This window comes from Vanellus vanellus (genome assembly GCF_965231255.1).
Source record: "Vanellus vanellus genome assembly, chromosome: 2".
NCBI lineage: Eukaryota > Metazoa > Chordata > Aves > Charadriiformes > Charadriidae > Vanellus > Vanellus vanellus.
In genome coordinates this window covers 1,303,871-1,328,808 of record NC_138906.1, presented here as the reverse complement: position 1 = coordinate 1,328,808, position 24,938 = coordinate 1,303,871, and the positions used below count along the sequence as shown (strand labels likewise).

The 24,938-nt window shown below is 45.0% G+C and overlaps 1 protein-coding gene across 1 annotated transcript in view; it reads right to left on the bottom strand.

Moving 5' to 3' along the window:
• SCAP (SREBF chaperone) overlaps nucleotides 1–21,940 on the bottom strand; it is a 70,142-nt gene extending 48,202 nt beyond the window's left edge. Inside the window, exons 1-2 of the mRNA XM_082479169.1 lie at nucleotides 21,751–21,940; nucleotides 533–749 (exon numbers count right to left, since the gene is read on the bottom strand). Coding sequence (XP_082335295.1) covers nucleotides 533–654 — 122 coding nt within the window. The 5' untranslated portion in view covers nucleotides 655–749; nucleotides 21,751–21,940. The remainder of the gene's footprint in view (nucleotides 1–532; nucleotides 750–21,750) is intronic.
• Nucleotides 21,941–24,938: the final 2,998 nt, after the last annotated feature.

Below are 24,938 nucleotides of genomic sequence, written 5' to 3'. Positions count from 1 at the left end.
ACATGCATGTGTCTGCACAAATCTGAGCGCAAGTTTTCTCGACTCCAGCAGTAATAATGCCTCACTGGAAATGAATAAGAGGCCCATGTAATAATTCCGAGAGTGAAAATACATTCAGCTGCAACTCATATCCAAATTAGAGTCCATAAGGAGAGTTGAGAATTTACAAGAACAAACAACACACGCATGCCAAGGCAAGGGATGAAAAAGAAGAGTACAATCTTCAGGGAGAACAGAATAGGCAAGTACAGAGAGAAAGATCACCTTTCCTTCTCCCCATTTTTAATTTATGGCTTTGGAGTCCACTACCAGGTGTTTGGGCATTACTTTTATTTTACTTCTTGCTTTACTTACTTCACTTATTCAATGAGATTTTACTATTAACTTCTTAAACCACAGGAACATACTTCATCCCTGTTTTTTTTCTGCCCCACAGAATACAAAAGAATACAAAAAATCTACATTAAAAAAAAAAACAACACACCAACAACAACAAAAAACTACCTAAAACCAAGTACTTCGTGTGACTTACCAGCAGGCCAGAATACAGAGCCCAGTAAAGAGGATGATGGGAATGGGGTAGGAAGCACACAACAGCCCGTGGTTGTAGAACGCCCGCGATATCCTCTCGCGCAGTTTTTCAGTCAGGGTCATCCTCAACTGTCGTCACCTAGTTGCCATCCCGGAATACATCAGGGGGACAGGGAATTCCAGCATGTGCAATGCTTCAGCAAAGGCACTGTATCCAGCTAGAAATTGGAAAGAAAGAAAGCTGGTGAGAAACATACATAAATAAAAGGAAAATAAACATTACCAACTTGTTTTAGAAAGACTTCCAGCATTGTAACTCCTCAGAAGGGAGAAACAGACACCACACACTGAGCACGTGTTACCAGCCTACAGGCAATTTGATCAAATTACTGTTTTTTTGCCTAGGGGAGGGAAGGGCAGAAAACACAAGCAGAGAACGAACACCAGCCGAACAGACGTCAGGCGCCACTGCCGTGAGCTGCTGGTCAGAGAAAACACACAGGAACGGAGCTAGGAACCAAACCTTCTGAAAGGAAGGAAGAAAAGGAGCTTAGCAGTAAAAGAATTAAGCAGTACTCTCAGTAGATGCCAAAATGCCAATTAGAAAAGAAGGATTGAGGCTAGCTGTCAGCAATGTGGTCTTAAGGGAAGTGCTCTTGGACACCGACTGAAGCGCTTTTAGTGCTTTAACTATTAGCAACACACCAGTAACAAGAGAAGAGACTAGAACAGGCTTTACAGCCCAGACAATCCAAAGAAAGCTATTTCTGCATGAGGAATGAGGGAGGGAGGCTTAAGGAGCCACAGTTCAGAAGACTAAGCCCAGAGTGCACTACACAGTAAAACAAATTAATGCAGATACTTCTCGTCAAAACGTATTTTGTCTTGACTGAAAGACTTATGACCAGGCTGTTTGCCAAGTGCAAACTGAATTGCAGATGTCAGAACTGGTCAAATTAAACTTGCAATTTGATTTACAAAGGATAAAAAAATGCAATATAAAAAGCCCTAAGAAAAGGTTAAAATAATACATTAAAATAAAGCACAAACCAAATTTCTAGGAAAGATGGAGCAGACGAAGCCTACCCTCTTTTTTTTTTTTTTTAATCTCAGGCTAAATGCAAAGCACGTGGTTCACTACAATGTTCCGAGAAGTGAAAGGCTTGAACGCAAGACAGATTTTTGTCATGCAGTTCAAAGCTATGATTATCCAAGATTTTTATATTTTTATCTGAGAGGAAATAAATGTATTTTTCCTGGCCTCTACAGCATAAGACTGGGACAATAAGAGACCCAAAGCACATGAAATAAGTCATTTTGTCCACAGGAAAATGCCATTAATGATTGCACTGGAGAATTCAATACAAGACCTAAACCCAGGCTACCCATTAAAACCAGCTGGTCATTTGACATTTTGAACAACTCACCTTCACCATCTTAAATGGAAAAAATACTAGAGGAGAAGGTCTGATAGGCTCACACCAGTAAGAAATCCATTAAGGGTTTTTATACACATCTGGCTTAGGAATTCTGTAAGCCTCAAATTTTTAGAGGCTGGGGGAGGTATTACAGGGGCTGTTTTGTTTCATATTCTTTCCTAAGTATCCACTTTCAGCTATATGGGAGAGAGCATACAAGGGAAGACAAACCCTAAGTACAGCCACTACGCTTTTAATTTCAGATTAAATTCTATTTAATGCTCACAGGACTATTTTACATTCATCTACCTATTTCCCCCCCCCCCCAGTAATGCAACTAAAAATAATCAGATTTTTAGCAACAGAAGCACCACTGTATTGGCCTAATGAACAAATGGAAAACCTGGATAAATATTTTTGCTCATACCTTTTAGCAAGGCACTACATCTTTCCGTAAGAATCACTATCCCTTTCTTGTCATAGGCAATTTCAGTTTGCCTGCAGCCCAACACTAGCAGGAACGTTCCAGGATTTTGGGAGAGGGGAGGGCTGAGAAGTACGCTCTTGCTGCCTGGAGACCTTGCAATGCAAGGGGGAAGGCTGACAAACCAGCCAAAACGCTATACATCGCATTCATGTGGAACAGAAAAGTTTTGTCTCACAGTCACACAGAGAACCTAAAATATGGTACCTCACAATGGAACAGACATACAGCATATAGGAGTACGTTTAAAAGTTGTACAGACTACATCAGAAAAAGCACAATTTTTGACCGTTAGCTTGTTTTGGTCCAATAGCAAATCCAACCTGTTCAAATCAAGTCCAAGGGAAATGTAAAAAAAAAAATTAAAAAATATTTTTAAAGGTGCACTGAAATCACCAGAAACACAGACCTCCTATTCTAGGTCTTAGGAGTAAACAGAAAAATAAATTTTAATTTAAAATTTCAATGACAAAGCCATCTTTCAGAGCTGTTCATAGAGTGGGAAGTAATGCAGAAAATATCTACATACAAAAGCACACTACTCAAAACAGACCACTCAAAATAATAATAAAAAAATATACCTTTTGAATATATGGCAGTAACTGAACTGAAAATCCACAGTCTGCGTTAGCAGAATTGGAAAGGAAGTTGCAAACAAGTACAGTGTAACTGAAACATGCAGGGCTTCATCCCACTGGTGATTTTTCTCAGCGTGGGTATTGCTAGAGCTAGAAAGCATGATGTTGGGGCTCACGTAGACAGATTGTATCCCTTATCTAAGGGCAGAATACAAAAATCAAGAATTAAACAGTCCTTAAAAGCAAAGCCAACACTGAGTACGCTGCAAAACCTCTGGTTTTCAGCACCCAGACTCCACAGCTGTCCCGTGGCAACAGAAGATCTGATCCCTTGTGACGGAACGCACACTAACCTGACTGCCCAATTAATATGTTTCAGATCAGCCCCATTGACATTAGTAATAAAGTTTATGAATGCTGCAAGTGCAAGAAATGGAATTCTGAGAAAAGCTTCAAGCACTAGAAGGCAGTTGGACTAGATGATGGTTGTAGGTCCCTTCCGACTGAAATATTCTATTCTATTCAAACCAGCCCCAGAAGTGAGGAGGGGGAAAAAAAACCCTAAGTTTAGACTACTCAAAAATTCAAATGGATATACATAACATAAGCAACATAAAGCATAGGTCAAATGTAAAGCACGATTCTCATGCCTAACAGACAGCATCACCACGGCAGTGATCAGAACAAGGAAGGCTTAGACGGACACAGCGCTGGCAAAGCCGGGCCACTGCTGCTTCCCCTGCCGCCTTCTACGGGCAGCTGGTCTTTGGCCTGGGACAGACCTCAAGAACCAGTTTCCTCACACGCTGGGCAAACGCCATCCTGGCTTCATCCCCTCAGTTCAAGCACGTGGCATTTGATTCTCCACTTTTACCTTAAAAATGTAAATAAACGGCCATGTCCGATGCACGCGGGTCTCTAAAGCCACAGCTCCTCCCTGTAACTAACCACTGACCTGGGGTCCACAAACACTTGAGTTTGCAGTCTAAGAAGAAACGACCGGGCAGATGCGATCCTGTGTAGGGCTGAGTGTCGGGATTGGACCATCCCTGTTCTGTGAGTAACTTGGGAACAACACATACGTTCTACTTCCATGGCAGAAATATGCCATGACTGGCTCTTTGACCAGCCTCACCTTCTAACAGCAATTTTGGTTATTAGCATTGCACTGGGAACCATTTCTACTAATTGCAAAGAGGAAAACTACTTGCTTCACCTGATGTGAAACATCAGCATTCATTAAGAAGAAAACATTAAGCATTCCAAAGCTAATACTTGCTTTTTGGGGTTGCATATTAAATTCTGAAAACTTTATTAGCTTTATGCTACAACAGTGCTCATAAAAGTTAAAAGCAGGAACTGGTTCTATTCAAAGTCATTTTTGCAAACAAATATTAGCTAAATTCAAAATAAACCCTCTGATTTTAGGACAAATGTTAAAGGACAATCCATTCGGAATGTTTCTTTCCTTTTGCATGACTGCAAATCCAAGACAAAGTTTGACTGGAAACAAGAGGACACCAGGGCGTTTCCTTAACCTTGCAACACAGTTATGTTGCATTCCCGATTCACTTCGGGTAGAAGAGACAGATACACAATGAAGTTCACAGAGAGATCGTAGGAAACAAAAGCAAACAGCAGGCTCAAAAGAGCATGGTTTGGCTTTTAAAGTCTCTTGATAGCCAAACTAAGTCACACTTTGAGCAATTGCGTAGACTGTCCAGTCCTTCCTTCCATTTACAGAAGCATAAACCATTATTACTGCCAGGATTACAGAAACTCAGCTATCCACGAGTGTGATTTCAGTTAAGATGCTTTCTCACAAACACACATCCAGTTCCAACGTGTCATTTAGCCGCAGCACTTCCCACGGTCACTATTACCCTGGGGCGGGCTGGGGCAGGGGTGGGCTGGGAGAGCCGAGGTCCGGGAAGGACACCCTGCACCCAGGTTACTCATCCACGCCTCCAGAAACAGACCTTTGGGTGCAGCCCTGACAAACATTTCACATGAGATGTAACACAACACTAAGGCCACAAATTTGTCACAAACTAGAAATTCGGTGCTGCAGACAGAAAACAGAATTCAGATTATTACACATTCACAATACCCAGATAGTTGCAGAAGAGTGAATTAATCTACCTTGTGAACAGAACCCTTTCCTCCTCCTTGCGTCACACAGAGGAGAAACAGCAATCACTGAAACTATCCGATTGCCGCAGCCTAAGCGGTAATTTGCCATGAACCGCAGCAGATTACATTGTATAAGGGACTAAGCACACTTCACTTTCTGTTATAGACACCAGTGCATACCACACCTCAGACATCCACACATGCCACAGCTCAGCTGCTGAGAAGGTCCTGAACCAAATCCTGGAAATCTGCGGGTAGCTGATGTAGCAGCATGTGCCAGGTGAAGGCGAGACATCGGAGCTTGCATCCTCCGCTGATGCCCAGCGTCCCTCGGTCTCCTGCCCACTGCCCGGATGTTACTCCACACAGGTCAGAAACCCACAGCGCTTCTCAGCTCAAATGCTCTTTCCCTCTGAAGCCCATTCTCTCACCCACGGACAGGAAGGGAAATATGACTGAAAACTGGAATTTTTTCTGACATCATGTTGTACACCACATCTTTGTACTTTTTTGGGTGTCCTGCATCCTCTCCCACACACACACTTGCAGATGAGTTTCTCAAGTAGCCAAAACTACTTCTCATACATAATGCTGCAACTCAGGAAGAAGGGCCTCTACCAACTCATAAAGAAAAAGCACAATCATGTATTTGCTATTCATTCCTAATGCAAGACAGACACAGAGAATATTAAATGCCCACAACACTCTTAGAGCCCCAAGGCCACCTTTTTTCAAGCTGATCCTTACCCTGATTAGAAAGTGTGTTATGTTATATACCATTTAATTCATAATAGACTCCATGCTGATCGCTGTCATAAGACAAAGCAACTGTTCAACTGGAATTAAGCACCAGCATCCACGCTTAAGAGGACTGCATCGTGCCACCTGCTCCCAGCCTCACCAGCCTTCCCCTCAGTGTACACCAGCACAGCACCTCTTCATCCAAACCCCTCAAAACCCAATTCTGGCTCACCGTAACCTCTAGCTAGCCGGCAGTAGGTCAAGGCTCTTCTATATCTCACCTTTCCCAGAGCTGAACAGATGATTCACTTTCCACTTTCAAAGCTTTTCTCTAACGAGGAGTTGGTGGTGGAGCATTTTCAAAACACTCAGCTGGCCAACTCTGCACCAGGTAATGCAGCTGGACTGAAGGTGAACCCAGACAATCTCACAGACATGGCAGCACGGCGGAGGCTAGCAGGGACCTCTGGAGATCGCACAGGGTGACTTGGGGCAGGTTGGCCAGGGCCATGCCCAATCAGGTTTCAAGTATCTCCACTGATGGAGACTCCACAACCTCTCTGCAACTGGTTCCAGTGTTTGGCCACTGGGAAAAAGCAGATGCCAAGGTGGTCTCCAGAAGTTAGTCCCCCGGCACGTTGTATAAAGCCTCTATGCTGAAAGACTTGCACTGCTGCTTCACACACACAGCTGTGCTCATTAAACACACATCTAATCAGTCTTAATACAACACTTTTGGTAGCCCACTGGATGGTTCTACAAGCCTCACTACGGCTAAAGTTTAAGAAATATAGTGCAAGATCCCTACATACAGACAGCAGCTTCTCATCCCCACCTGCACCACCACAAGGTTTGCAATGCTGACACAGAACCAGAACAGCCTCCTACATCTCCTTCCTAAATGAGCGTAGGACCAAGAGAGTCCAGACCAAGCGAATATTAAACTATGCCTCAAATGCACAGAAAGAGCTTGCTTTTCTGAAGTATTATGGATGCTGGAACAGTTATACTTTCTTGGAAAACTCCTACTGTTGCTGTAGTCTGCTGGCTCTACTGCAAATTCTTACAAAAAACAAGACTGACCAGCAAAGGAAGAAATGTAGGATTTCTTCTTGCTGGAAAAATAAACTCAAACTAAGAGATGCTGAATGATACCACTTTTCACAAGACAAAAGCTTTTATCTCACTTAACAATAGTTACAAGTTCCAAATTCTTTACATTTCTGCCTAAGAGCATTTTACAGCCTTCACTAAAGTGCTCCTGTATGTAGATAGCAGCAGCTCAGACAACACAAGTCCACTGTAAGCTTAGAGGCAAAATTATCAAATGTATGAAAACTTTTCCCTTAAAAAAACCCAGGTTACGGTTTATTATAAAGTATATTCAACATCTCAGTTCTCCATAAAACATTCTTCAATCAGGCCTTAGCGCTAGGTGGTCATAAAAACATATTACTGAGCTAGCAAAGAGTGGGAAAAAAATACCTTTTTTTTTTTTTTTTTTAAAAAATCACTGTTCTGTAGTAATTTTTCTTGCACTTCAAAACGTAAAATAATTTGCTCCATCTTGTTGCCTATAGCAAAGTCCTATACTTAAACTTTCAACATGAATTTTAACCCAGCATTTTCCATTTAAAATGCCGAGCTCAGCAAAGTAGGAACGGACCCAACATGGTCCTTCTGTCCCCCCAAAAAACCCTACCACCAGCCGCAGCATCCCCCCAGGACCTAACATGGCAAACGCATGACCTGTCTCTGCAACGTACCTGTTCTTCACCAGATGAACAACACATCACATCAATGTAACAGCCCCAGATCAGATGCAGAATTTCAGAAGCTTTCCTGCCAAGGCTGCTGTGTATTTGGGGAAGGAAAGGGGAGGAATGAAGGGGAAAGAAGCAAGAGTTTACTAAAAATTAGGATTTAGAAAGTCACTCAGTGGCTCTCTGCTGTTGCCATCAGAGCAGATCAATTTGACTGCTGTTCCCTCAGCACCTGAGGGCAAGGTGGGCATATGGGCCATTAGAAATAATCCACCCTCCCAACGCTGCTGCAGTGATTTGCCACATACCCATCAATCCAGCACAGGCTCCCCAGAGACAGCAGAATCAGTGGAGCAGCCTTCTGCCTTCAAAGTTATCACAAAACAAGCGGAGACAGCAGGATCGGTGCTGCTAGAGACAAAATTAGCTAGACTAGAAATTTGTACTGTTAAACAAGAAAAAAATTGATCTGGGCTCCAGTTAAGATCTTGAGCCACAGACTGGAGTGTCCACAGAGGACAATTCCTCTTTCATACCCATGTGCCACCACCTCCTTCACACAGCAACACTTCCACAGCCTGCGGGAACATATTCTCACACACACATAGCTACAGGTATTTCATGCATTCCTGGGCTATGCCCAGGACACACAAAGCAGAAAACCAGGAATGATCACTGCTACGGAGTCTTCTGTCTGATTTACAGGTTCTACTCCACCTGCAAATGTCTCTCTAACCTCTTTTCGGTCCTCACTACAGCTGTGATTTCATGACAAGGCCAGAAACTCAGCCCCACAAACATCCCCGGAAAACAAGTGAAATCAAAGAGTTTCCCTGCAGATGCAGAAAACGGCCAGATATTAAATCACTCACATATCAGCAAAGAAAAAACTGATTTTCTAGCCCTTTGTTGGACTGTAGAGGCGCTTCACACATCCTCGAGATCCTAGAAGCTGTCACTGCTGCAGTCCCCTCAGTAAAGTGACTGGTGTCAGCTGCTGCAGGAGCTCTCACATCCCAGCATCAGCAAAAGGGAAAAGAAGAAAGAGAGGAATGGCCCTCTGCAACCCAATTCTCCCACTCTTCAGCAAGTGTGGATTCTCCTCCAACAAGGCCCAGGGATGAAATGTTCTTCTGAAGTCTTCAGAGGTGGGAAAACAAGAAATATGCTCAAGACACTAACCTCCCTTCATAGAAATGCTACCCAATCAGCTCTAACACCAAGTTCCTATTCTCCACTTGCATTCCCAAGAGAAGAATAACGGGCTTTGTGCTGTGAAAGGACATAGAGGTCACGGGGAACAGAATACTTCCTATGGGAAAATCATGACCAGTGCACTAACCTCCTGGAGGCTGGTGTCTGGAACGGGTTAATCCTCGCACCGCTCTTTCAGAAACAAGGCTCCAGAACAGCCTGTATGTTCTCAGTTGAGTATTCTTCATAGAAGGGCACTTTTCATATTCAAAAAGTAGAAACTCCTCAATAAATTAAATTTCAGGCTGCATTCCCTCCATTCCAGCCATGTGGCCAAAACAGTATTTAAAGTCTGAACTGAGTTTTTAGACCAGATTTCAACACATAAAACATGCATCTAGCCCAGCATAACCAGGCACATTCATCCTCAGCACAAGTCACACCTTCCCCTGGTCAGAAACAAGCTAATTTTCATGTGAGCTGAACCTTTGTGTTCTCAATAGTACAATGTTGCACTGCAAGGATCAAACGTCTCCAGCATAACCTTCCCTTCCCGTTTATCCTTCTCTGAAGACACCTCAAAGCTCCTCACACAAGTTTAATATTTGGACTGTGTGCTCTAAACTTGCTTGGCTACTCATTTCCCTCAGTCAACTGAAAAAAAAAAAAACCAAACAAAAAAAACAACAAAACCCAAACAACCCACCAAAACCCAATAAAAGCATGTTTGCCAGGAACTTAAGAGGTTTAAAGATCAAGGAGTTACACACATCTTGATACAAAATTCTATACAAATTAACATCAACCATTCACTTCATTGTCACCTTTTTGCCCATTTTCCTCCCCCTACAATACTCATTTATGTTTTGAGAGTTTAAAAATCTAGAAGTTATCTGAAATGGACCCCATTTTACAAGTGGTATTTCACTCCTTTTACAAATTTTCAATCATGTCTTGAAACACTTGAGTAGCAACAACGGCAGAGAAACACTGCCACAAAGACTCAAAAAGCACTTAAATAATCTCAACATCCCAGATAACAGTTGGACTCGATCTCAAAGGACTTTTCACACCTAAATGATTCTATAATATGTTATCTGCTACTAAAGAAGGGACTGACATTCAAAATGAGTTTCCAAACCTATTTTCAGGACATCTTTTGGACCTTTCTGCCACAAGAGAAGAACCTCAGCTCTACTCCCGCTTAAGAAAAGCAATTCCTTGAATGTAGTTTCGATCAAATGTCCTTTTTTTGCTTCCTACAATACTTCCAACAGCGTCAGACAACCACTTATTGGTGTGGATGTAATGATAGGATTTGCCACATGAAGAATCATAAAACACAGAAGTTTGAGATATGTACCAAAAATAGAAATTACCCAAATTTAGAAAAACCCCACAGCTTCAAAGTTTACTCTTCTTTTTGCATCCAGCCAAAGGAAGCTTATTAAGTATATTGATAGCTTACCAAACACAAGAAAACGTTTCCCAACCTCTTCTTCCTGACCTCAGAGCTCTTGCCCAGCCTAGTTCTTGTTAGCAATGGCCTGGTGTCCACCATCAGTGTGGTACATAGAAAGAAACAGGATCATATGAGACAGTTTCTCCCTTAAAAGATGGGTTTAGCCTGTTTTAGCATCATTTATTCCAATTTCAGAAATATTAGTATATACCTCATATGGAGCAAGTGATGGAGACACATGATAGCAAACCTTCAAAATTACTTAATACAAGGGGTAGTCTAGAGAAGAAAAGGTGCAGGACATCCCCAAATTCAATTTCCAATTTTGGCACTAACCTGCTGAGCATATTTTGGATAAAAAGCCTTGTCCTTTCTAGAATCATTTCTCCCTAGTTTGTAAACAGAAAGTAAATTATACTGATTTTATTAAAAAATACTGTGAAATACAGAGCTAAGAATCACAATTTGAAAGCTGCTACTGTAAATATTAGGAAGATGCGCATCAAACTCTTACTTTCTTCAGTTTCACCAGAGCGTGCTTTTCTAACAAGCGTGCCAAGCAGCGTGCCAATTCTCAGCCAGATAAAGTCTGTAAGCCCTCCAGAAAGCAGTTGCTTTGTCTGTCAGAGGATTTCTAGTTAAGGTGGATTTTTTCCATGGTACCAATGTATCACCTGCAACTGAATTTTAGAAGTGCAACCCCAATGTTATATTTTTTCCAGGCCTTAGGCAACTGAGTACTAAACTCCTACTCCAACGAGATAAGAAAGCAAGAGACAAATCAGATTGCAGTGTTTGGCTTTTAATATAATTCTTGATGTTTTACTATAGAATATAGACATTTACTTATACAAATAGAAGTCCACAGTTATAACACGATAATTAAAAACTACCAGGAGCTTTGGAAAGCATATAAACTCTCAAGTGTCACGCAATACACAAACATTTAAACAATGGTATTTAGAATGTCTTTCAAAAAAATACTTTCAAATGCCGCATAAACCTCCTCTACCATCTATTAGCAAAGACCACAGTGAACTGTACAGTGGCAATTCCTTTATTTCACCAAGGAATTAGAGTTCAGAACTTGTCACCCAACGCATTTTTCACTGAACTTCTCTATCAATAAGAACAACCCCAATTCATTATCATTCAGTCCACTAAAGGGTCTTCCAACATTATTTTTGCTGCATGGTCAGTTCTGTAGCTAGTAGCCACACTCAGCTTAGGTGTTGTGGCTTTAGTGCGCTTCTCCCTGTTGATATCGTCATGGCAGGGCATAAAGAACCAGGCTGTAGTGTAATTCCTTAAAAGGTTTAATAGAAATAAAAAAGAACAAAGATTTGAGTTCTCATCTGGTTAGACAGCATTAGGTCTGACTTCCTTCATGTGTGGCACCACCTCAAAAGGATCAGACCTAAGCAGTACTTGAATTAACTCTGTATTTAAAACTCCCAACAAGTGAAGCACAGAGAAGCAGGTTTGGACAGTGACTCTGCTTTTACAAGAAAATCTTATTTGACAACTAAAGTTGTAACTTTCCAGGAATAACAGAGTCCCAAATAAAAACCCACTGCTTTGCACAACAGCGGGGGAAGGGGGGGGGGGGACTACATTAAAAAGAGAGTGTTTAAGAAAAACTTAAGGGGAATTAGAAGAGGAAAATGTTTGGAGATGACAGAGGCTACTTAGAGGTATTACACAGGAAGCTCAAAAGAAACACCTATCACATATCAACAAATTTGGTGCAGAGTTGATGCGTCCAAAGAAGGAGAGAGGTTCTTGCACACTATGTAGGAGAACTTTATACAGCAGGTCAAAAAGGAGTCTGAGGAACTGCTGAGAAGCCACGTAAGAACTAATAATAAATGCTAATTCAGACACCATGAGCAGCATGCCCCCCAGAGAGTCTGTAGGACCAACAGATGACCAGAACACAGTTCTCTCTGTGGGAAACCTACAAGAAAACCTAGAATAATATATATTATTATATATATAGTAGGGGAAGCTTCTACCCTAACTCCTCTTAGGAGGGACATCAGGCTGCATTGCAGACCAGCACATCAGTGAAGGGGTTACAGAACGAGACGTTACACCAGCCAGGGTCCTGGACCAGAGGGGATTACTGCAAGAGACCCAGAGGAACTCCAACACCAAACAGCTGAAGTAACATGTAACCTTTTGTCCCAGTACGGTTGCTGAAGGTGGGAACTATTCTGCCTACTTTTACTAGGGAATATCTGGGAAACTGCAGATCACTAAGGCAGATATTCTAAAGAAATCAGTAGAAAACAGCAAACAGAATTGTTTGATGGAAGGAGAGTTACCACACATTGAGGAAGAGTCAGCTTCACAACTCTGTGAGACTGACTTCTCCAGAGGAATAAATAAGCACGTAGAGCACCGATCCAATTTAGAAAGTCTACCTAGACTCCTAAAAATGTGTTCAAGAAAGCTCCTTATGGGAGACTTCTGAAAAACTAAGCTGTCATGCGATAAAGGAGGAGGGCCTTCACATGGCTAGAAGTTGATTCTAAGAGAGGTTAAAAAAGGATCACAACAAATGTCTGATTCTTTTAACAGAGGGAGGTAATCAGCCAGTGCCACAGGGAACTGTGCTGTCTGACATATTCACAAGTTACCTGGAAAAAAGGTGCGATGGTGACATAAATAACACTTTCAGTTGTCTGCTATTCAAGGTGGCAAAAGTCAGGCTGGCTGAAGAGTTGGCAGAAATAACTCCACACCAAGTGACCGGGCAACAAAATGGTAGATTAAGTTCAATGCCAATGAATGCTATGTGATGCATATAGGGAAAATAACGTTACATACACAGGAATACATTCTTGACTGGCTATTGCCACTCATGAACAAGATCCTGGGGTCCTAATTGTTAATTCTCTGAAAACATGAACTTGAGGCAGTCAAAAAATGCAAATTGTATATTAGGAATTGTTAAAAGTGGAATAGAGAACAAATAAAAATCATTATGTTAATATGTAAACCTGTGCTATGCACACACTGAGTGTTATACATAGTTCTGGTCATTCTTCTCTACCTCCACATCTCAAAAAGGACATGCAGGAGAACTACAAAAGGTACAGAGAAGTTCAACAAGGACGATCAAAGATACGGAGCGGCTTCCATAAACCAAAAAAGTATGGGAAGACTTTTTAATCTGGAAAAGACTTTATCAGCAAACGGGTACAACAGACCTCTCTAAAAATCAGAGATGATCTGAGAAAATTGAAGAGGGGAGGGCCTCCTCTGTCCATACAGGAATAATTCAGCAGCAAACACAACTACAGAGTAGCAGCTCAAAATAAACACACAGTTAAGCTGTGGAAATCTTTACCCCAGGACATTGTCTATGTCACGTGGGTTAAAAAAGCAAGCGGACGAATTTTTGGAAGAGAGAGCCATGAAGCACGCTATTCAGCACAAAGCCAAGGCATTCCTCTGGCTCAAGAAGCCCCTCAGCCACAAGCCACTTCTCCCGAACACCATGCTGGCTGCCAGCATCCAACATATTTGTCTTGTTCGTACACTCTTCCCCTGTATTAAATACTGTCCACACTCAGAAACCAGACACATCAGTCTGACCCAGCAGCTGTCCTTATGCAATGCATCTCACATGATCACTTTTGGAATAATCCGCTTCTTTTTGTTTATCGATGTAGCTGCTTTAAGACAAACGGCTAGGGAATCACTTTCTCCTAAAAATACCAAAAGACTGATGCAACACCCACATGCAGTTACACATCAGAGCTTTACCATTAAATCCACCTCTCACTTCAACGAGAGCGTGCTGGCCCGCTGCAGTGTGCCCCAACTCAGTGGCCAGGCACAAACACGGAGGAATTCGATCAACTTTTCACTCTCCGGCCACTCGGGAAGTTCCTGACTCCAGCTGTAGTGGAATTAATTCCAGCATGCAAACAGTAACCAACAAAGAGTACCTCTGATCTTTTTTAGGATATACCTCATCTATATGAGTGCACCGATCAGGCATCTTAAACACATATTTTAAAATTCCTGAAGTATGGAGAAAAATAATTTCCATAAAAATACTATGGACTCCAAGTGCTAATTGTGTGTTCTTTACCTACTTGTCGGTCTTAATCAAGCTCCACCACTGTAATATAAAGTAGCTGTGCCCCCATTTGTACCACCTCCTGAACACCATGTCATCCGCTTGGCTCTTTCTGTAACAATCACTGTGGCCTGCGTACCGTTGCAGCGTTTTATGCAAGACTTCCGAGAGCAGTACACAAACAGCTCAGCCCGCGCAGACCCGCAATACACTCGTCTTTCTACTACAGCTACTGTTTCCACTAATGTCATTTTCTAAACCTCTCTACAAGATTAAATTTAACATCTTAGCCCATGCCTTTTGTTTGCAATATACGTAGAATTTTGGACATCATTCATGAAGTGGTAACTTTGTTAGATCCATCCTCAGTGATGTTACTGAAAAGTTTCCAAGTACCACGTATGTTATGGACTAGCAATAAAGAGTCAAAACCTCCCAAAAGCAGCCCTCGCACCCCACTAAAGCATGCAAATTGCAAAATAAAAAATAATAAAAAAAAAAAATAAATCAAGATAAACACTTCAGCATAACCATGGCAGCTTTCTGTGAAGCCCACAAGGCCGGACGCACATTTTTGCGCTGAAGGACGCAAACTTTTTCTTCCGTTTTATGTGCCTCGTTCCATCTGCAGTGAAAGGCACCAGCCGCAAGGCAGGCTGCTCTTCGCCTGCGCCGTCTACCCTGCCCCAGCACTCACCCACTCGTGGTCAGAGACCCGCAGCGCAGGCAGCGCAGAACAAACCTCATTAGTAATTACCGCTCACGCACGAGAGACGACGGGGCTAGAAGGGGCTTTGAGAGCTCTTAATTCATACACCTCACTCAGAGCATTATGAGTTATGCCTAATTATCCCAACAGATGTTTATCCAACTTGCTCTTAAGCATTTAGTTGGAGACTCTGCAGCCACCCCAAGCAATTAGTACTCTAGTATTAAGCTTTAGATTGCTTTTTTAAACATTTTACCTGTGTCCCTCCCCACTATTTAAACCCGTATTTTTGTGCTTTTCTCGGTGGGCACGGAGAACAGGACAGCCTCAGCAGCAACACTCGTCAGAGTAAATTCCCTGAGTCTCCCTTCAGTCTTCTCAGGGCACACAACTTCCCCTGATCACGCTTTCCAGAGACCGACTGCTCTGTTTCATCGTATCTCCACTTGGTTCATGTCACTTTCCCAGTGTCAGACCAAAAGCAGGTCACGGGGTGTCCCAATGAAGCTTTTACCGGCACTGGGTGGAACGGAAGGATTACGTCAGAACTTGCAGTTTATTTTCTGGTCTATTCACCCTAACAAAACTTTTGCTTCTCCTCCTCCTTTCCCCACAGGAGATCACTGGTCACCAGTGCGGGTGAAAAAGCTCCTTGAATTCTGTATTATACCTAATCAATTATTCCAATGCCCACAGCTGGTTATTTTTGCTTGAATATATAACATTACCACTGTTGTTATTTACTTGTTGCCAATTTTTCAGGCAACATTTAAGTCATCAAATCCACTTCTCAATTTTTAATCCTGTCATGCAGCACGTTTGCAGTCCTTCCCAACTTCCTGTCATTTACAACTTTAATATGCATAGTCTGTGCATACCACAAAGCAAGAATGAAACCCACAGTCCCCAGAGTAACCCTCTCAATACAGCCTTCTGTTTTAATGAGGTCTTTACTGGTACTCTCAGTACATTTATTTAACCAGGTTTGTATCCATCACATAGCAGCACCTTCTTAGGTTTTTAGGGCCTTTTTTTAAACCTTACCTATTTGAAAATCTTATTAGCAGAAAAATCAAAACCTTACTGAATGCAAGATACACGGAAGCTTTTGTTTCTGCAGCCAGCAACAGACTTGGCATCTTATCCTAGAAAGAAGTAAACTTGCTTTACCACGGAAGTACCCGTGGCAAACCAGCACTGGCTCTTACGTGCTCCCTGTAATCTTTCAGGTGCTTACGCATCATTTGACTACTTGCTGCAGGATTTTAAGATGACTACCGCTCTCCATTCTCTTCTTCCCACTCCTTCACCTACACAAACTGCTCGCTCTTCTCTAGTCTTTCAAAACTTCACCTATTTTCCAGTTCTCAAAAGACGCCTACTAAAGCTTTTAAGCTTTTTTTTTTTTAGTCTGTACTTTAAGTACATAGACGAAAATATCTCACTTAGATGACTGCTTGCAAACCTGCTCTTTCTTTTTTCTAATCTGTCACTAGCATTAGCTGCTCGCCAGCTGACTTTGGACTTCAGTAAGAATCAGCTGCAAAAGATATTGAACACTGCAGTTTCAGAGACACTGGACAGTAAGTCTTCCTCTCTGTTCTTTCCTCCATCATCTTCTTACTATTGAGACATTCACAGAATAATTTTTTGTATCCCTTGACGGCCTCTACTAGCCAGGTTTGATCTCTATCTTAATTCTTTTTACATGGTCTTGCTACTCTTCAAATGAAAACCTTAAACACCTGTGGGTTTGAATAACCCACATATTGCAGGAGTGATGAAAGCAACGTTTGCAATTAGTGCTTTAAGTATGTGATTTCTACTCAGCTCCAGCACTGCTTTTTTGAGACAAAGTTCATGCAACTGAGAAGTACTTACAGCAGTCATTTACCATCACAACACACCCATTGGAGATTCACTCTTTTTTTTCTTAACAGGTCTGCAGCTGCAATTACTCATTTACCTCATCAAATAAGTACCCGAAATGAGCATGACTTCTTTCCTGTTTCTTTATCTATAGCTGGGGCTCCTTTCCCTGCAAAGGACACACTTCCTGGTTCAAAACCCTCCTTCAGGACAGAAATCAAACTTAGTGTTTAATGACTCCTATTTAAAAAAAAAAATAATTTAGGCCCACAGATTCTGACTGCATTGGTTTCAGTTCTATTTCTCAAATAGATAGTCGTGTCTGTGTCTCCGAATAGTACCTTCTACTGCAACTATTTTTTAAGAGATTGTGCCACGATAAATGCTTAACATCCATACTTCATTCAACAGTTTTAAAGGGTAGGGAAAGTTAAATTGGACAATAACATTTTTAAAAAGGGCCCATAACAGGCAAATATACTCTTCAGAAGGAAGTGTAGTGCATTTAGCAGCCCATTACACCACTGCGTATGTTTAGGTTGCTACTTCCGTCCTGGGTGACACAGATACAGTGGGTTTCTGAAACCCTTCCCAGGTAAACCACACCTACGTAAACACTTCTAGCAGACTTCTGCATTTTCCACGTACCACTCCACTTCCCCGTACAAAGGTGCAGTCCCTCCACCATGCAGAAAACAGTTCTGGCTCAGACTTTAACAAAGGGCGGGCAGAAGAGCTTTTTTAAATATCTTCCTTCTCCTGAAATTTGCATTGTCAGCATAGAGGTTTCAATCACCTTTTGCATCACCACCGTTTTCGTTGCTGCTCCCACAAGCCTTTGAATTTAGTCCAGCAGCTCACGTTGGTGATCTCCATTGATATAACAGTAGTATTATTTTTCTGGTTTGCCAAGATCACAGCTTACATTGGGTCATTTGCCTCCTAGAAGGAAATTCCCCCCAAAACCACTCAGAAATAGCTTTTGAGTAAGCCATTCCATCACATTAAAAATACACCTCTATAATAAAGACCAGCCATCACTGACAGAAGTTTCCTGACTAACTGTAATTAGAGTTGGGTCAAACTAAGTTTGTGTGTTAAGCACTGTTGTTTTCCTGAAAAATATGTTGTGGAAACATATAAAACAATAGTCTTCCCATGTCAGAAGGAGGACTTGGCTTCTGCAGTACCAGCTGGGTACCTTCTGACACCTGTCAAGAGAAGGGTTTCTAACACTTCTGCGTTTGGCAGAAAAACAGAAGTCTACCTTTGGCTTTCTGGGGAAACACACTTCCTTTTCCACACAGACCCTCTCTACAACTCTGGAACGTTAGCGCTTCAGTGGTATTTTCACTCTGAACGCTTGAACGTTTTGGCTGAAAGTTTTGGCTGCGTCCATCATCTCATTAACAGGGATCCTCTCACAGGCAGGATGCTAACACTGACAGAAATAAGGGAGACAACAAACAGACAACGAACGCAAGTCTGACCACTTAATCCATGAAATAGAAAGCAAAAATTAAGATATAAAGTTCAGCATGTATTTCCCTGCATTGTTCCCTAAAAAATAAAACCATCAAGGCTTTATTCAGAACAGTTTTCATTATAAAAAGAGTGTGTCTGCACTTCAGGATCTTTCAGGCTTGCAGAGAGCCCTGAGAAGGCACACGGGAACACAAGCATCTGTAAGGTGAATCACTTGCATGGGATTGATTTTCAACAGGTTCTAGGTTACAGAAGTAACATTTGGCAAGCCTGAATAAGCAAACTACTTGGACTCCCAACATCCCATAAGCGAGTTTTTCGTCCGCTCTAGCATCACACAGAACTAAATATTTTTATTTCTAATAATCACCAATTAGAAACCCAGGATTGGCAAATCACTAAGCTCTTTCTTCCCAACAGCGAAACAATCCCAAAATTACTCTGTTAGAGAACAAGTCTGAAAGTCTGACTCGGACATTGTCTTTTGAAAACAAACCAACTATTATTCCCACGGCATCTTTATCACAATGGTCCATACAAGATTATTTCAGTTTTTAACCAAAGCAATGCAACCCTCCTCCCCTCCTCATTCAGCACCGCTCTCTCGCTGCAGCTGAAACTCACTCTTTTACTGGCAGAAGCCTTAGAATTTTATTTTCTTCCCAAGAGAACAAAGTTACGCAGAAACGATACTGGCCATTTTGAAACACCGGGACTGTGTCTTCACCTGAGGACGCAAATTAAAAGATTCATTGAAGACAACTACCTTTAAGTCCCTGTTCTTCCACCACCTTTTTGATATTTTGGTTGTGAGAAGTAATAGCTCACAGACCTTGAAACAGAAGGCTGCACAACCACAGAACTGCCTCATTTTCCTTAAGACCTTTCTCTCTCGCCCTTTAACGCACCATGTAAGTTTCAAAGGAATTACAACACAAGATATTATGGCTAAGGAATGCTTGTAAAGCTCACACTACATCTATCTCCGATCTCGGTTTTTGAGTTCCTCAGGCCAAGCGCCATCAGTTCCTCCTTGCTCATACAGCGCCCAGCACAGAGGAGCATGCTCCCCATCACCAGGGCTCCACGCTGCCACAGCACGCTGTGAAATGTCTGTTGTAAAATGGGGGAAACCTGCCTGCAGCTCCCTGGAAAGGCAGGCAAGGGAGGTGCGTCAACTCCACCAGCGCAGCACAGAAAGTCGGCCGCAGAGAGACTAGGAAGGAGGATTCCCAGGTCACAAGATCTGCTGAAATTGCTGTACTGCTGTTACTCCCCCTTCCACTCATTACTTACTATGTTCTGCTATAGACAGGTAAAACTATTTTTGTTCATCGAGCTGTACCTATTCTAGTTTTCAAACTCTTCGGTCATCAGAGAGGAAGAAAAAAAGAAAAAGACTTTTTTATGCATCATTATATGAAATCTGATGACAGACAGGCCTGGCAATGCTCTACATAAAAATAACATTGAATAACTCAACAGCTGTCTTTAGAGAGAGCTTGACAAATTTATTCTGACACTTAAAAAATTATTTTAAATGCTCCCGAGACAGAACCTGGTTTTTCTTTGCTCTTTTGCGATGTTACATTTGAAACACATTTGGAAAAAATAAACAGCACTGTACCAAGTTAAGCTTTGTAACTGAAAATACTGAGCAGAATCATTTTGGTGGAAGGACTCAGGGGCTAACAGCCCAGCTCTCCACGTATCATACATTCAGTGAAAATCCCAGGGTATTTTCCTTTCTTTTCAATTCAAGTCAGCTAATCTCCTTTCTGCATTACACAACAGCTCGTGTAATCCTAAATTTATCACACTAGTACGCTGTCATAGCAGTTATAGGTTTCACAAAGAGCGAGATCACGCCTCATCTTTGCCCCTTTCATGAAAGGAAACTTAATTTGCCTTTCAGCAATCCTGAAAAATAAGTGGACATTGCATTCAGGAAATTTTGGCATTAAGGCAGTAGTCCTTATCTCAGGATTCTCCCAAATACAAAGCCACAGCCACACCACTTCAGGATTCAAAGTGTGCCTCACTCGTTATATTAGAAAATAATCTAAATGTTCATTCAGTCTCATATAAGGAAGCTGATTCCTAAATATTAGCCAAACTCCAAAGACTAGGGTGATCACCCAGAGTGAAAGATACTTGCAGCACCACGCCATCATCACAGAGTGAAGTACCCACAAAATCAAAGCAGCGGAATAGTTCTGAAGTGGTCAGCAACTACCTACTGACGTGCCAAGCAAAGCCATCGAGCAGAGGAGCTTACTCCACATTTCAGTCATGCCCTTTACATACTCAGTCATTTCTTCTTCTTTCCTTTAAAGCATCTTCTCCTGATTCTGCAGCAGAAACGATTAGCTCTTTCCTTCTCTCACCCTCTTTATGGGTTTAGTACCATCCCACCGTCTCTGACCCACCAAAACTTTCTACATCCCTCTTTCAGACACATTTCCTCATGCTTTTCCTCCCTGCTTTTCTCCAGCACGGCAATACCTCAGGCTGACGAATCCTGCTTTCCTACGGGGTAAATACGCTCCGTTTTGATCCCAATTCCTTCCGAATCCTCCTGCAAGCAGAGCGGTCGCTACTCCAGGCCCTCAGATCCTCTGCTCAACCCCGACCTTCCCTCCCTTCCCCACAAACACCGCTTGCTTCTTCATCCTCAGGTGCCAAGCGGGTAAGCCAGTCCCTTCATCAGGACGCCACGCCACCTCGCTCTTCGCAAAGGAGAAAATTAAATCCTTGCTCTTTTGGGCTAACACCCACCCTTCTGCTAATGATCAGAAAACAGCCATAAAACAAAACGCAACCTGCACAACACCCTTCCCCACATCCCCAAGATGGTTTTCACCACCCTCTGCAAGAAAACCCCCAAACCCGACAGGCACCTGAAGCACCACAGGGGTGGGTGGGTGGGGGGACACCCCGAAATCTCACCCACACCCCACACTCCCAACGGGTGACGGGGACACCCCACACACACCCCCGCGATTGTGGGGCCTCACCTCAGGCTTCCCGCCGGGGAGAAAGGCCTAAAGGCCGCGGTTCCCTCAGGAGAGGGGAGGAAGGGGAGTGCTGGGGGGGGGGTCTGCGAGCGACCGTTAAATGGCCGTTAAAAAGGATAGGGGGACGCGCGCCCTCCCCTCACACACACGCACGCACGCGCGCGTGAGGGGAAGGCGCGCGCCCCAGGCCCGGCGGGAACGGCGCTGAGGAGACCGGGGGAGGGAAGAAGGGGGAGGAATCGGGGACCGATCACGCTCACCGGTGTCTCTCACCTCACCGACGGGGAAGCGGCTCCCTCCTCACCTCCGACCTTTGACCTCTCCGTGGCCGGCAGTCCGTTTGGTGGTCGGTTCTTTCTTTTTTTTTCTTCGTTTTTTGTTTTAAATTTATCTCGGGTTTATGGTTTCTTTTTAAACCCTCCTACCCCCTGACCCTAAACCGCTCGGGCCCGTCGTTTCCCGCTCCGGTTCACCCACCCCCTCCCGCCCTCCCCCCGTTGCCGCCGCCGCCGCCGCCGCCGCTGCCGCTGCCGGGCCCCACGCGCGCGCGCGCAGCGCCGAACGCCGGCCACGCCCCCCGCCGCCGCCGCCGTGGTCACGCCCCCACACCCCAAAGCCACGCCTCCGTAGACTTAACCACGCCCCTGTGGTCCTAACCACGCCTCTCCCGCAGGACCACGCCTCCTCCGAGAAAACTACGCCTCCAGTATCATAACCACGCCCCTTGACTGCCAAGGCGCGCCCCTAGCTGGGTGGCCACGCCCCCGACCGTCAGGCCACGCCCCCCGGCGGGGTGGGCGCGCCGATGGCGGCGGGAACACGTGGAGCGGGGATGGGGGGGGCGGCGTCAGACCGGGAGATGAGGGGCACGGTGGGGACAGCAGGGCCGGGGCAGGGGCGTCCGGGAGCATGGAGGGGATTGCGGGAGACGGGGTGGACCGGGCATCGGCTGCCCCGGGGCTGGGGGGGGAGGGTGGACCCAGAGGGAGGACCTTACACTGGGAGCCCTGGGACTCGGTGCGAGGAGAACCGGATCCCCAGAACTCCGGGGAAAAGGGTGGGGCAGACACCGGAAGCCCTGCGCACAGAGGGGACAGTGACACAGGGCTTGGGCTGGGTCGGGAAAGAAAGCAAGAGCCTTGTGGAGCAACAGGGCGAGGTGTAGGGAAGTGCCCAGGGGAAGGGGCAAGTGGTACCCAGAGAATAAGGGATGCTTTTTTATCCCCTCAGGAATGCCCATGCTGTTCCTGCCAGCGCAGCCCTGGCACGGGGTAGGATGCCACACAGCCTGGGCACAGTCGCCCACAGGGTCAGGAGCAGTCATAAACATCCTTTCCCCTGGTGCTGGAGGAAGCCACAGGCAGGCTGAGGCCTGCAGCAAAGGATGCAGCAGTTCCAGTGCCGGCAGAGGCGGATGGTGGAAGGCAGCTGAGCTGCCACTGCCCCACAGCCAGCCGAGCTGCCACTGCCCCACAGCCAGCCAGCCCCACATCAGTGCTGTCAACCTAACAGTCACCCCCGGCACAGCTCCTAGCTGCCAAGCATCACTCCTGAAATCCTGGGGGACCCCTGCGAGGAAAGAGGCGGTGTCAGAATGGGTCTTGGTGGGAAACCAGAGCAAGACGCAGGGAAGGAGCAAAGGAAAAGAGCAGAAATAGGACAGGGGAGAGGCAGAGCTGCTGCTTGTTCATCTCCGGGGGCTGAGGACCTCCATGTCCAGCCTCCCAGCATGCTCAGGACCCCACAGTTTGATGACATAGAATCACAGAATGGTTTAGGTTGGAAGGGACCTTAAAGCTCATCTAGTTTCAACCCCCCTGCCCTGCGCAGGGACACCTCCCACCAGCCCAGGTTGCTCCAAGCCCCGAACCTGGCCTTGAACACCTTCAGGGATGGGACAGCCACAGCTTCTCTGGGCAACCTGCGCCAGGGGCTCACCACCCTCAGAGTGAAAAACTTTTTCCTAATTCCCATTCTAAATCTCCCTTCTCCCAGTTTGAAGCCACAAAAAGTTTCCCTTAAGCCTCATTTCTGAGGTGACAGTGCATCTGGCCAGGAGGTGGGCGCACTGGAGGTGCTACGGATTTTCTTACCCAAAACACCGGCCTTTTCCAGGGCCTTTCTCGCAGCCGTCAGGCTCTGATGCCTTCTGACAGTCCCTGCTGCTGGCAACCCTGCCCCATAACCATTGCATCTGACCCTCTCCCAGGGGACCTGCACCCCTGTCCCACCAGTCCCAGCCATGGTGGGCCTTTCCCTGGTTGCTGCCTGTCCCGGGAGCCTGGGCTACTCCCACCAAGGCCGAAGGAACGAAGACCAGAGACCTCGGGCCAAGTCCCACCTGCTTTATCAGTGGAGACATGGCGTTGCACAAGCTCTGGCTTGCAAACAAAGAGCTGCACATCGCAATGGCTCCAAGCACACAGATGTTGGCTGACCCTGGTCAAGGCCACCTTGTTCTGCCATCAATCGCATCCCTCCTAATCTCTGCTTTCTACGCTGCCTTCCCGCAGCGTCAGCTCCAGATCAAGGTCTTGGTTCGGTCATGGCCATGCCAGGTGGCCTTGGCTCAGCAGAGCTGCCAGATAGGCCTCCAGCGTTCATGTCCTAATGGCAGATGGACCCCTGGATGTCAGGCTGGGATGGAGGAAATGCTGGGCTTGGTCCTCACCATGAACCTGGAGCCACCACAGGTTTTACCTTCCTTTCTCCAGGAGGCATCTCCCAGATGCTACCTGGCCAAGCCCTCACCAGTGCACATTGAAGGCAAGGAGTGGCTGGTTCGGAAGGACCTTGGATCCAGGAAAGCGTCAGGGGACACGGGAACACCAGGGGTTGGGGTGCTGCTCCTCGCATGGTGCCCTGCCTCCAAGCCCAGGGCAACCTCTGGTTTCCCACTTGGATGCAGGCATCGATTGAGGGCAGAAAGAACTGGGCAAAAGCCACCAGAGATGCTTGCAGTCACCCTGCCGGTTTCAGAGGAGGGAGGCAGAGCCTTGGAGCAGGGATGTTTTGGGATCTCTCCAAGGGGAATCTAATCATACAGGTATTACTTCAATTATCCACCATTATGTGCCCATTACACATGCATTTTAAGCAGCCGTGGTGCCTGCAGCGACTGGAGCTAGTAGCTCCCTTCCCCAAGCCCTACTAGTCATCTCGTCCTCCCTTTGCAGATTGTGACCAGGCATCGTCCCCTGGGCACTGCCACCATGCCAGGCCAGCAGCAACGGTGCTGGGCTCTGCCGCTTCCGTGGCTGGCAGCTGAAAAAGGTGTTTTACCCCAGAAAGGTAGAGCAGGCAACAGCCTGAAGGTTCGTGTGACATGGGAGGAGACCAAGCCACCAGCTTGCCTCTGCCAGGGCAGGGTACGGTACTTTGCCAGCCCAGGCACCATCTGCTACCAGGAACCTTCCCGAGAAGCCCCGGGCTCTGTGCGCAGCTCGGGGGCGCTCGGGACC